We start from the raw sequence: 13,833 nt of genomic DNA on the forward strand, positions 1-13,833 counted from the left end.
GGGGAGAACAGCGTTGAAGACCGAGGTAAGAGCTCGGTCCTGGGGGCTGGCTGTCTGTACATTCTATTTTGGGGGGAGAGAATTACAAGGGGGGAGACAATTACAAGAGGGGAGGGAGGGGGGGTTGGCTGGCACGCACGCACGCATTGTAGGGGAGATAATTACAGGGGGGGGGGGTTTGGGGGCTGGCTGGCACGCATTGTAGGGGAGATAATTAGGGGGGGGGGTTGGGGGCTGGCTGGCACGCATTGTAGGGGAGATAATAACAGGGGGGGGTTGGGGGCTGGCTGGCACGCATTGTAGGGGAGATAATTACAGGGGGGGGTTGGGGGCTGGCTGGCATGCATTGTGGGGGAGATAATTACAGGGGGGGTTGGGGGCTGGCTGGTATGCATTGTAGGGGAGATAATTACAGGGGGGTTGGGGGCTGGCTGGCACGCATTGTGGGGGAGATAATTACAGGGAGGGGGGTTGGGGGCTGGCTGGCATGCATTGTGGGGGAGATAATTACAGGGGGGGTTGGGGGCTGGCTGGCACGCATTGTGGGGGAGATAATTACAGGGGGGTTTGGGGGCTGGCTGGCACGCATTGTGGGGGAGATAATTACAGGGGGGATGGTTGGGGGCTGGCTGGCACGCATAGTGTGCATTGTGGGGGAGATAATTACAGGGGGCGTTGGGGGCTGGCTGGCACGCATAGTGTGCATTGTGGGGGAGATAATTACAGGGGGGGGGTTAGGGGCTGGCTGGCACAGTGTGCTCTTTTGGGGGACATAATTGCAGGGGGGGGCTGTTTGGGGGCTGGCTGGCAGAGTGTGCATTGTTGGGGGAGATAATTGCAGGGGGGATTGGGGGCTGGCTGGCACAGTGTGCACTTTTGGGGGAGATATTTGCAGGGGGGGGTTGGGGTTTGGTTGGCACAGTGTGCACTGTTGGGGAGATAATTGCAGGAGGGCTGGGCTGGTACAGTGGCACTGGGGGAGATCATTGTAAGCGTGGCTGGAACTGTTGGGAGCTTATCATTACTGGGGGGAGGGGTAGGAGAGCATTGCAGCAGGATGGCTGGCACTGTTGGGAGCTTATCATGACTAGGGGGGAGGGGTGGGAGAGCATTGTAGCAGGATGGCTGGCACTGTTGGGAGCTTATCATGACTGGGGTGGGGTAGATCATGAATAACAAAAAGGCTAAAAGATAAGAGGAAAAAATATATAGTTTAATATGTGTAAATGGATTATGAAATCACCATGTATACAGTGATTCCCTTGCATTCACACGCAATAGTCTCAAAATAATAAAATTTTGTATTTAACTTCTTTTTGGCATTTTGAAAATACTGATTTGGTATATTAAAAGAAACACAGCTCAAACTACTTATGCCCAATCCGATATTACTGGGGAGACCCCAATAATATCGGATTAGGCAATAGTCGCTTGACAAATGGGGGCCTCACAGTACCCCTAGCCCAGGGGCCTACAGTGTCTTAATCCGGCCCTGGTGAAGACACATTGCATATAATATAGAAGTTCTAACCTAATTACCTCTCAGATTACCTGTTGATCTAGCTAATTACCGTGGGCTGCTAGCTCGCTATGTCAAGTCACTCAGACATTGTTCTGATTACAAACCACATCTAAAGCTAGGTACACACAACAGGGTTTTCGTCCAATAATCGATTCAATCAGCCGACATACGACCGCTCGTTCAAAAGTCGGGTCAGTGTGTGTAGTGACACGATGGTCGAAAGTCTGCCCCAATGAACGATTGTCGTCTTATTTGGTTGGTCGTAAAATATTTTCGTTCCAATCTCGTTTCCGTTTTGTAGTGTGTATAAACCCTGCGACCGATTCCATTACATACGAAGGGATTTTATTATTAGGGAATAATCATTGCATTGCACTTTACCACTTAAATGTTTTTCTAAATTTTATGTATGGTAAAAAACTTCTATTTTATAGGAATGAAGAGACAGTGTTGCCTTCTCTTTTTATGCGGCTTTGGGTGTTAACTATAGTGAAAGCTCTGCCCCTTTATGCGAATGTCTTTGGTATATCGTTACATGCCCCACAAATGATGCTTCAGTGTGTACGTAATTAAAATTATTGCTCACGATAACATGGCTGTAATAAGTCGCTAAAGGGACATCTGCTCTTCCCTTTATCGTCTAAAACAAGGCTAGTGTGTATGCAGTCCATGGACCGAGCGATCGGACCATCGATCGCATGCAAAATCAATCGGCATAAAAAGTTGGTGGAAAATTCTGTAGTGTGTACCCAGCTTAAGCCACAGATCATGACAATGGACATTTAAAACAAATGGTAATTACATTAGCCAACACAAGCAAAATGACTTCTGCTGTCCTGTTATTTTCACATAATCTGGCAATATTCTTTCTATATTTTAATACATACAATATTGCAGGTAATAGCCAGGGCAAAATGTAACATGAAATAATAATACAAGGATACAAGGATTAAAAGTACATTAAACCGTGAGAAAAGGGTGATGAATATAAAGTTCTCAGTCCAGTAGCACCCCATTTCTTGACAGGTAGGTACCCCTCTTGCCGTCAAAACAGCTCTATCCTGTTCAGGCATGGACTCCACAAGACCTCTGAAGGTGTCCTGAGGTATCTGGCACCAAGAAGTTAGCAGCAGATCCTTTAAGTCCTGTAAATTGCGAGGTGGGGCATTAAATGGCTCAGACTTGTTTTTCGAATTTGGAGACAAAGTTAACACCTTGAACTCTTTATCATGTTTTTCAAACCATTCCTGAACAATTATTGCAGTGTGGCAGGACACATTAACCTGCTGAAAGAGCCCTCTGCCATCAGGAAATATCATAAAACTTCATAAAAGGGGTGGTGTACTGTACTTGGGCTGCAACAATGCATTTTTATGTACACGTAAAAATAAAAAATATCCACCCCAGCTTAAGTGAAGATTTTCTCTTGTGCACCTTTATATAGACCCAGTCTCCTGGTTCAATGGCGTGCCATGGTTGGTCTGGTTTCTTTCCCTGTGATCTTCACACCTGTGTGGGGAAAGACTTTAAGGGGCATATTCAGTTGGCGTTACAGCCAAAAGTAACGCGGCTCAGGGAGCTGCGAGCTGAAATCCGGCTTAGTATTACCATAATAACGGTAATACTTTTTCCGCGGCGGAAACCGCCAACAATTGAATATGCCCCTAATGATTTGAGCAAAGTCTTAAACTGGTTTTGAACTATTGTATCAGTCAAATCAAGAGCAAACAGAGCTACAGGAGTTGATGATGGCAATCTAATAATTATCTTGCTTGGTCTTAATCAAATTTTCCTATTTGATGTCTACCCTATAGACTATAGGTATGGCATCTGCCCATTTTAGTCCTGTCTCGGTACATACTTTTTCCATTTTGTTTATGAGAATCCCATTTTAAGTTTTTCCTTTACTTGAAGCTTGTGTGTAATACGTCAATCAAATTTCTGATCTATGCTTACCTAGCCTTACCTATTTCTCTACTTACTGGCACTGCAGAATGTGCCTCAGTCAGAAATAATATGCAGGACCGAACCTATGAATAAAATATTTCAGTAACTTCTTAGCTACAATTGCACTACTTACTTTCGCACACAGATAGCCTCAGGCAACACATACAATAACCAAAACATAATCAAAGTTAAAGCTTGTTCTCATTTGAATAAAATCAATTGGCAAATCCACAAGGTTCCTACCTGATTTGCTCTTCGGGACCATAAGGTAGGAGGTACCTAGAATACTCCCGCAGGAGGTTAACTAGCATGATAGGTCTAATAAGTCTATAGCTCCAATGAAAGGGCTCTATGACTTACAATACCCTATGTCTATTAGATATTCAACGGGCTTCCTATGAGACTGTGCCAGACACTGAGTTGTCACAATTCCAAGAATCATGACTCTTGAGTGAGAGGGACGAAAGGTTTTAGGACTCCATGTGGATTATATAGGCATATACCATGAAAGACTGTGCACTTAACTACACACTCTAGTATTGTATCACTCATCACATAGAATGTATAGTCTTCAGTCCTTTGGATTCACGCCTATCTAGCCAGTGTTAAAAGGACCCAATTCAAATGTCACACATTCCTAAAATAATTAAGAAACAAAAAATAATGGTTGAAGGATTTTTCAATTCAAACATTGTGGTTCCCAGGATAGCCAGAATTCAGTTTAATCATTGAGGAATCTAAAATATAAAGAAAAGACTTTGGAATCTTATACATATATCCTAGCCAAGGCAGAAAGTACAGTCTATTCCCCAGGGACCTGTCACATCCTGTGGGCCACAATTAACTTAGCCAACACGGTCTATGGTCCTTTTTGCCTAACCCGACACTCCAGGTGTTGTGAAACTACAAGTCCCAGCATACCCTTCCAGCAATAAGCTGCTATATATTGGCAAAGCATGCTGGGACTTGTAGTTTCAACACCTGGAGTGTCACAGGTTAGCCAACACTGACAGACCCTCACGGGATGGTTTACACAGAAATAGATAAGTGATAAGGGTAGCAGGCACCTCTGATGGGTCATGGGCCTCTACAGACAAGCCCATGTCTCAGCCTTCGTCACTGCAGTCACTTCCTCGAGAAACAGGAACTCTGCAAGTGGTACGATACACAATCATACCAGCATAACCTGTAATGTTACTTATTTCTCTGCCTAGGCAAACAAACTGTAATAACTCCTGCTGTCAATACTATAAAAATACTTTGGTTAGATTGTGTGGTTATGCAATCTGACTACATTTTTATATTGTTTAACCTAAGACTTACAAAGTCAGTTGAATTACGTCTGGCCCGAGGGGAGTCTTGAGGCAAAACCTCACACAATTTCTCTTGCTTCGTTCCATGATTAAATGCATTTATTTTAGGAGAGCACATTTGATATATGAAACAAGGCAATGAGAAAGTGCTTTCAGCCCCGTGATCAAACATAATCCTTTATAGAACTGGGATATACAACAAATTCTCTATGTCGTACTAATGTTATATTTAAAACCATTGTACACTAACAAAAATCTACAATTTATCACTTAATGGATTCTAGCTTCTACAAAGGTTATCCATATGAATCAATGTATAGAATCTCTACAGATAAATTATATCCATACAAGACCTAAAAGGTTCATGTCTGATACATGCCAACCCCAGATCCCTGTAGGTTTATGTCAGTAATATTGCACAGACACACAGTATATCAGTACTAGTTATGGAGTGGAGTCCATGGTGAGTTTTTTTGGTAAGAGACATGTTTCTATGGAAAGTGGTTCCCAACCTTTTGGCGATGTCGAGAATTAATTTTTTTGTGTGTCAAAAAGGATAAAATATTGTAATAAATAAAACCAGAATAATGCATAAAATATTATCATGTAAAACCAAAAAGAGAATGAAAGTTGTTTTGGGTGAACCATTATAATTCTTATATAGGGCCTGAATCATTAAGACACACAAAACAAACGCACTGTGCGTTTGTTTTTTTTGTAACGTACATAAAATCGGGCATATCCCTGCCCTCATTCTACAAGGAGCAGATGTAAAGATACTTCCGTGGACGAATACAGTTCTAGGTCTGCTCTGCTCGAACAGACAATACACTACAGGATACATCCAATACATATGAGTAATATAAAGTCACAAAAGAAAGCACGGACGAAAAAAATAAATTCTATTTATGTCACCTGTTCATAATATAGTCATTAAACATTAAAACATACGTTTTGTTTTTTTTTCTTAATTTCTTTCTCTCGGTTGAATACATTAGGATGTTATTAATGTCTACTGTACATAAAATGCATTTTTACAGTTGCTCTTGATTGCAAACACATGTTCTAGCTGCATACACAGCCGTCATCACTAGTATTCAGCACTTACACCAGACCTGTAGCAGGTGCAAGTGATGATAGAAAAACACGTTCCTTTGAGATGCCCAAAGCTTGAATCGGATGCTAAAGCATGCACTCGAGAGCTGGTCACTCCCTTACTGTACAATGACTACATGCATACGCGCCCATTCCCCTCCCTGTTCTGCCTATGAAGTCGTAGGCCGTAGTAAGGGTCCTTTGTGCTCAAAGATGAATTTGACATTGTTGCGCTCTCTGCCGTATGTTTTATTTCAGGGCACGCACAGAGCGATGTTACGCAAAATACGGCACATATCAGCATTTACGTGTCTTAATGAATCAGACCCATAATATCTACTGCACATAGTCAACACATTCAATAATTTTCATTGTTACCATGGCTATATTAGCATTTGCTCTAATAATTTTGTAGATATTGCTTTTAGCCTTTGGTCACATTAGCTGTTCTCCATGTTTTCGGGATGTACTGTTCAGTGTTGTAATTATTTAGCTTTGTAATGTTGTAAAACAATCACACCTCCATCACAAATCCAGATAGCTGCCTTTCACACCATGGTTCACTTACATCCTTGTCACAAATCCTGAAGGTTCCGATGCATTCAGTAACCCTCCAAATAGTATGGAATGCTTGCAATACCATGACAGAATAGAGGAGTTTGAAATGATCTGCACCTCTTATTATCTAGGACAAGTCACACTGAAATGATGCAGAGAACAAAATCAATGATTGCAACATTAGTTGCAATATAGGCTACCCTTTACATAGTTAAAAAAATAAACATGCTACATTGTGCGAGGGTTTGTCAAGCCACCAACTAGCATTTTTGAGAATCCACTATAGGCTAAATTGGTACTTTAAAAGGCAACTTCTGCCCAAATTAATTTTGAAATAAACAGCAGGCATCCCCCAAGCATTAAAATGCCAGGTGTCTGATGCTACTCAAGGTCAAAGCTCCCCTGCAGGAGAATTAGCCATTCATGAGACACCAGGGAAGGGAAGTGGGTATCTCCTGAATGGCATGGGTCCAGGCATTACACATGTTGAGACACCCAGGTGTGTTTAGTGCGACAGTTTAAAAAAGAAGGACATTTAATATAACATGATCAGTTATTTGTAGTTTAGAAAAACAGATGCTTGAATATGAAAAGATTGTGTTAAGGACATATATCTATAAAACCCATTTCGCCCTTTGCCACAAATATGAGAACAGATAGTGAATGATTTTCTAATGCTTTAAAATAGATTCTAAAGTGATGGGCCCTCCTACAAAACTAGGCCCCAGAAACTCTTTTATAACCCACCACTGATGAACTTCTTCCATTAAAGTACAAAAGTATCACAGCCAATATACAGGTACTTGGTAACAGAGTTTATTGTTACAGGATTAACAAAATAAAAGGCACATAACATTAATTTGGTGTCAACAAGGGTGAAAGGGACAAGGCCTTTAAATCACCCACTTCCAGAGTAGATTGCTCTGCAGGTCTCTGGAAGATGGGTAAATGGTGCTATGGCACCCGCAGCCCCTGGCCACCAGGGGCACATACAGCATTTTATGCGTTTAGGTATAGAGATTAATGCAAGAAATGTACCTGAGTAACATAACAAGGACATATCTCTTAGTCTTCTCAATAGAACGTCAATTTCTCATTGGTTTCTTTTTGCAGTTCTTGAGATAATGGCAGTATATTTGCAAATTTCCGCTTCAGTGAATGGTGGGATGGAGCCGCTTGGCTTTTAGGTTCAAATCACACGGTCCGATTCTCTGTCTATGCAGTAACTGTCACTGCCGTTCCATGGCACACAACCTCTGCCGTGATTTGTTTTGCTCTTTTACATTCAAAGTATTAACTTTCACAATGATCAAAGTAAAAATGTAAGCATAATAAAGAACATTGTAGAAGTTTTCTCTCTATTTCAGACACATATGGGACGTGAGCTCTCTACAGTAGAAGGATTTACCATCATATTTCGCATTGCACAGAAGAAAGCACATGGCTTATATCACAAATCGCTAGACCATGGAAAATGAAATGTTTATTTTGCAGCAGACATTTTATTTAACAGACATACTTTAGATCAAAGCTCCCACGTGCTGTAACCATGCTGAATTCAGAACTTCATTATAGGCCTAAATACATACCAACACCACTGTCCTACGAGCCAGTATTCCCAACCAGAGCCCATCAGAACATCACACAGTATTTGTATGGTTGACACTGTGGCTTATGTACCGAATAATCAGATCCCTTCTACATATGAAAACTGGGAGAACCTGAAATTGATATAGTCTATGAAAAGCTTCCATTGTAATCTGCTCACCCCAAACTAAAGTCTATGGCTATTCTCAAGAAATGTGTTCTACATATTTTCTGCATCATAGAAAGACACTAAGCTGGATTTAGAAAGAGCTCAGAGGGTTAAGGGCTTCTCTTCTCTTCTAAGCAACAGGGGTGCAAAATGGGAACACTTAATTTTCCATGAAAAAAAATAATAATATTTAAAACCTCTATATGTTCATGATTTAATGAAATGGAAACTCATGGCTATAGTATTAAATAATTATATTCATCATTAAAACATCATAAGTATTGTAGTGTACACTTTTACTATTGTATTCTTGTCTTGAGAGGTTTTTTTTATGTCCTGGGGGGACTTAAGTGCCTCTATAATTTTGAAGTCAGTATATGTATGCCCAAGAGCATCAAGTCCTGAAATTAAGATGAGACATAGGACAGATGAAGGTAATCAGCACCTCCCTACTCTTCTGTTCCCAAAGCCGACGGCACAGCAGAGTAAGGTACAGGTGTTACGTAGGATGTGTTATTTCAGCCTTTGTTCCAATATGACTAACCGCTGATACATCAACAATATTGTGTTACACCTGGCAAAGGTTACAACCATGGCTTCATCAGTACAGAATGGTGTTTGGTTGGAAATAACAGTTTTTTTTTTATAAATAATGAGATTAATTTATATGTAAAAGTGACATTTTAGAGTAGTCATACAGTGGGTGTTACAAAAGAATGACAACAGTTTTGTCGCTCAGTCGGCTATACAAAACAATCTATAATGAACAGGCAGCCAAAATGCTGCCCACTTAGGGTAAGATACAGCCAGGATCTGTATTTAATATGGCTTTATACCAGGATCACAAAGGTCCAATGTGCGCTGATATGACAATGAATATACATACAGGCTGCATGTACTGACTATGGATGTTACAGCAGACACAAATAGGGATTCTGATAGAGATTTCTGGTCATTTTGTGCCCACACACAGAGCAATGTTTGGACAATATGGTCAAAATCTGACAAAATCCACAATACAGTCTGTGGCCAGGTAAAGTGAGGTGAAAGCCTGGTGAGAACACACACAATGGTCAGGATACAACTGATCATCACTCATCTTCTCATCTGGGTAGGATATTACAATAAATCACACAAGTTCTAAGGCACTAATTATTAATAATTCTAGGCCGAATCCAAGGGGATCAAGAGAGTGGACACAATAAAACTTATCTAGTAAAACAACATTTGTCTCAAGGCACAAATTAAGGCAAGGACTCGTACAGACCTCGCATGGTAATCCAAATATCTCTACTGTACTCAACTTTGAAAACACAGACGCTGATCTTAAAGCATGTGTGTGTGTGTGTGGTTGGGGGGGGGAGGGGGAGGGTTTGGATTCAAAATATTCATTTGGTGGCAAGGTCACTGCAAATTGTTTAAGCAAAACAATGCATAGGCACAACAGCAATTCTGGACGACCATACAAAACAGTCTAAGTGCACTTTATTGGTGAGTGGCTGACCTCTCCAGCGTTCCAAACTCTTACATGTACCACTAAAAAGTCTTTACTCGTTAGAAAGTTTTCAATTTTCAGTTTCTCTTTTTTTTTTTGCCATCTCTGTTGTCATAACAGGCAGAATTTAGACTCATTTATTGAGTTCTGCGTTCTTATAAATCAATCATACATTGTAAAACACTCCAATCATTGCACTCCTTAAAAAAACAAAAAAAAAAAACGTAAAAGTAATAAGCGTCTTTGGTGTGACTCTGATGCAAATCAATTTGAGGACAATATATTTACTTATCAGACACTTAAAGGCGCTAAATATGAACAGCACTTTGCACCTTAAAAAAATAAAACAAAGCCTTCACTTTATAGTTTTGCATCAAGTGAGCACTAAGACACTTTAAAAAAAAAAAATAAAAAAAAATTAAGCCTAAGGGCTCGTTTACACAAGTTTGTTTTTTGCCTTTTTTGGGGCAACTGTCGTACAAAAAGTACTTGAAATCTTTAACAAATCATTTCCTGCATTTATTTATATTCATTAGTTGTGTGTACTTATATGGGATTTCTATTCATTTTTGACCCATGTTTCAATCTTTGCCAGAAATAATTTGAATTGAACATATATTAGGGTAGCAGAACCCATTCACCACAGAACTACTATGGACTTTGGCATTTAAAAGCAGACCTAAGTTGCTGATGTTTCTGAATACATAAAAGCTTTATAAAAGAAACGGAGACTAATCTATAAAATACTCAGGCATGTTTACAAGCATTGCGTGTAAACACTGCTAAACAATTTTAAATCTGAATCTTTCACAGACAGAAATGACAATATTTAATAAGTCACATGGCTTAAACTGCTTGTGTAAATGATCCCTTAAGTGTGTAAGTGCTCTAGTTAAAGATTTGTACAATTCTGCTCTATATGCCAATACGCTCTCCAGCAAACACACTGAAAGATGTAAAAAAAGGTGTAAACTTTGTACTCGAAAGAAACCAGATTTTTACCAAAATGATTCACTGCTATGATGTACAAAGAATGAAGATATTTGCGCTTGTAGGTCCATACCCGTATGTAATCACTTCACGTATAGTCCCCTCCGTAGTTTATCATTCCATAACTTATTTAGTGGAGATGATTTTGGCTTTTTCTGCATTTATTTTTAAGTAGTTTGCCAGATTTTTATTATATATCACAGTGTCTTTGAGGTACACTTTGTTTGTTCATTTCTTCTGAAAATTTGGTGCATTTTTAAGCACTTTGCACAGATTGAAAATGTGCTTCTATGCTTACAAAATTCAGATTTCATTTTAGATTTAAGTTTTCATCCTATGCTTGCATATTATGTAAAATACTCTCCAAACACCTGAACTCTCATCAGAGTGATGAATAGTTTTTATCAGTGAATGTGAATGACTGAGCTGCTGAATTCAATTGCAAATCAAATATGGCCAAACCAATGATTAGTTTAGAAAGAATTTTCAGAAAATTTAAATGAGTCAGGTGCTCCTGTCCATGCGTGTTTGCCAAAGGCCTCAAACAACGAACACATTTGCTGACACATGAATCTGTTCATATGCAAGATGCATGCTCTATTTATCTGCTACATGTAAGCAGACAGAAGGCATTGATTGCCTGAGGCCAAGGCAGGTAGGATTACAATGAGCTCATGTGACACTAATATAAGTTGGGGCAAAGACATCTTCATAGTAGAAGCAGCACAAACGTGACTGTCTCCAGACACAGATTTGCCCAGTGACTTCATTGTAGAAGTTCTCTACTCAACATAACCAACAAATGTCAAGATATTCCGTAACCATTATGTTACAACACTTACCTTTATTTTGTTCCTGATCTCTCCTAATTGTTAATATTTTCCCAATATATGGAATCTGCTGAGCTCACTAGCTGCTTGCCAAAACCTATTAATGTTATCAGATCTTGTAAGTTACAGGACAATATTTGTTGAATCTGACATGGAGTTAATGTAAAAATGTAAATATAACTCATAATGACAATGTAGTGTGTCCCAGTAGGAATAGTACACAATGTCCCTGTTTAAATAACTGCAAGTTACAATAGCTAGCTTAATCTGTCAATCGCTATAGGAATATGCGATCCCTCCAATCACCAAGCCTGGAGGGGATGTCTTTACTGCAGGGCTGTGTACATAATATTTAGCGCTGCATCCATTGTAAACCTGTTGATTGAGGAAACTGCTAAGGTGGTGCTTTTGTTAATGTTGCTTTGTGAACCTGCAAGTAAGTCATAATGTAGCATCCCAAAGTCTAGCGGGGATGGAAGAGAGAGCTCAATAAAGGCCCATATGATTGCATAGAACAATACCTGAAACAGCTACAAGAAAAAGCAATCAAAGTACTATAGTTGGTTTAAGAACTGACTCTTTCAACAATGTTACTGAAAACAATGTAAGAGGCACATAAAGTCAGCACTCCAATGGACACAGAGAAGCCTCTTCCGGCGATCTCACTGTGCCAAGTGGACATCTTATATCAATGCATCTCTTCATTAGGGTACATACAGTATATGGAGGAAAAAAAGTCACGCCTATATAATTGACTTCAATCCTACCCCAGTTATCACACAACTAATTATTACAGGACTCTGAAAAAGGTGCCTTCACGGCACAGGCGGGTAATACCCACGGAGGTCACAAGTCACCTGTTTTCGCAGAAAGGGATTGCTGGAAGACTGAGAGAAGGCTCTGAAGAGGTTACATCGCTGGTTATATTTAGTGTTGAGATAGGCTGCAGAAAAACCAAACCTTGAGGTTAAAGCAGAAACATCAGCAGTATTTCAAGAGTGGTGGAAGACTAGCCAATGTTTCCATGAAGTATTGTAATCACTGCTCCAGTAGAGTTAAAACCAGGTATAACTTTGATCACTTGGCTGCTTGGGATCTCTACAAAGCAGCTATGCAGTAACAATTATAGGGTGATTGTACGGTGTCTCCTCCTCGCGTTGGTGGAAGGACCTGCTCGCAGCTTTCCTCTGTACTGTGTCATGGGTCCCTCCAGCACCAGGCTGGCCCCAGTATTTAGAACTTGTTTCTCGGGTTCTTCACCTGACACAAAAATATCGAAGATTGGAAAACAACTGAGCAGTAAGGCCTGTTCTGTAATGAATCAATGAATTTCTAGCAACTCTGAAATGCCATGGACAGGTAAAGAATGGATGGTACTGTCTTTTCCAGGGAGTGAGAATCAAAGGAAACTTATGGAGGGGGTATAATAATTAAGCTGCAATAATGGACCAGGACAGGGAAAGTGCTCAGACAAGTAGCACCAGGGAAAATCCCACCCTGCTGGCACTGAAATGGTAAACCTTAGAATTGTATTCTCCATAGGCCACACAATGTGCGGTAAAGTGTGTGTTCATGAATGTGTTGATTAGTGCTTAAAGCCCTTACTGTTTTTGTATGTGTGTGTGTGGATATGTGTTAGTGATTTGACCTGATGAGATCTGAAAGTTAGTGCTTTAATCACTTGGTATCTGTGTAATTAAAAAAACCTCCCTAAACACCCTTTAACGAACTTTAAAAACAAATATATATATGTATATATATTTATAATCCATATCCGCCCGTTCTGTACTGGGGCTTAGTTATTCCACTCAGTCTTTGGGGCTGAGGCATCCCGTTGATTAGTTCTAGGTCCAGTGACTGAGATACATCATCTGCTGGCTGCCTGTGACTGTGGTGACATGATGACGTGTGATTGGAGGATCTGACTGTGGCCATCTGTCCTTTGGCTGGCCATCTGTGTGAGCACGGATGTGGCCATGTGTTCGGCTGGTGAGCGCAGACCATTAGGGGAGGCAGAGGACAATGAACTGTGTTGGGAAACTGGGCCTGGAGAGCCGGTCGCATCACAGTTGTCCTTGAGGTTTTCTGGAAGGAAACAAGTTACAAGATTATTACCATTATCGTTTATTTATAAAGTGCTGACAAGTGACGTAGTGCTGTACATATAGAGAATCATGACACTAATCACATTCAATGACGAACGATCAGATGGTAAAGATGGACCTGCCCAACTTGGCTTACAATCCAAGAGTTGTAGGGAACACTTCACACACATGACTTGTAGCTGTTGGTGTGCGATAGAGAGATATATATATATATAGATATAT

At 40.3% G+C, this 13,833-nt stretch overlaps 1 protein-coding gene across 4 annotated transcripts in view; it reads right to left on the reverse strand.

Annotated features, from left to right (window-relative positions):
• Positions 1–7,229: 7,229 nt before the first annotated feature.
• Positions 7,230–13,833, reverse strand: part of ATF7 (activating transcription factor 7) — a 74,466-nt gene continuing 67,862 nt past the window's right edge. For all 4 annotated transcript variants that reach the window (XM_075199213.1, XM_075199214.1, XM_075199211.1 and 1 more), the window contains one exon: positions 7,230–13,591. In XM_075199213.1, the coding sequence (XP_075055314.1) occupies positions 13,374–13,591 (218 nt within the window). In that variant the 3' untranslated portion in view covers positions 7,230–13,373. The remainder of the gene's footprint in view (positions 13,592–13,833) is intronic.

Source organism: Mixophyes fleayi, chromosome 2 (assembly GCF_038048845.1).
Source record: "Mixophyes fleayi isolate aMixFle1 chromosome 2, aMixFle1.hap1, whole genome shotgun sequence".
In the NCBI taxonomy this organism is placed as follows: domain Eukaryota; kingdom Metazoa; phylum Chordata; class Amphibia; order Anura; family Limnodynastidae; genus Mixophyes; species Mixophyes fleayi.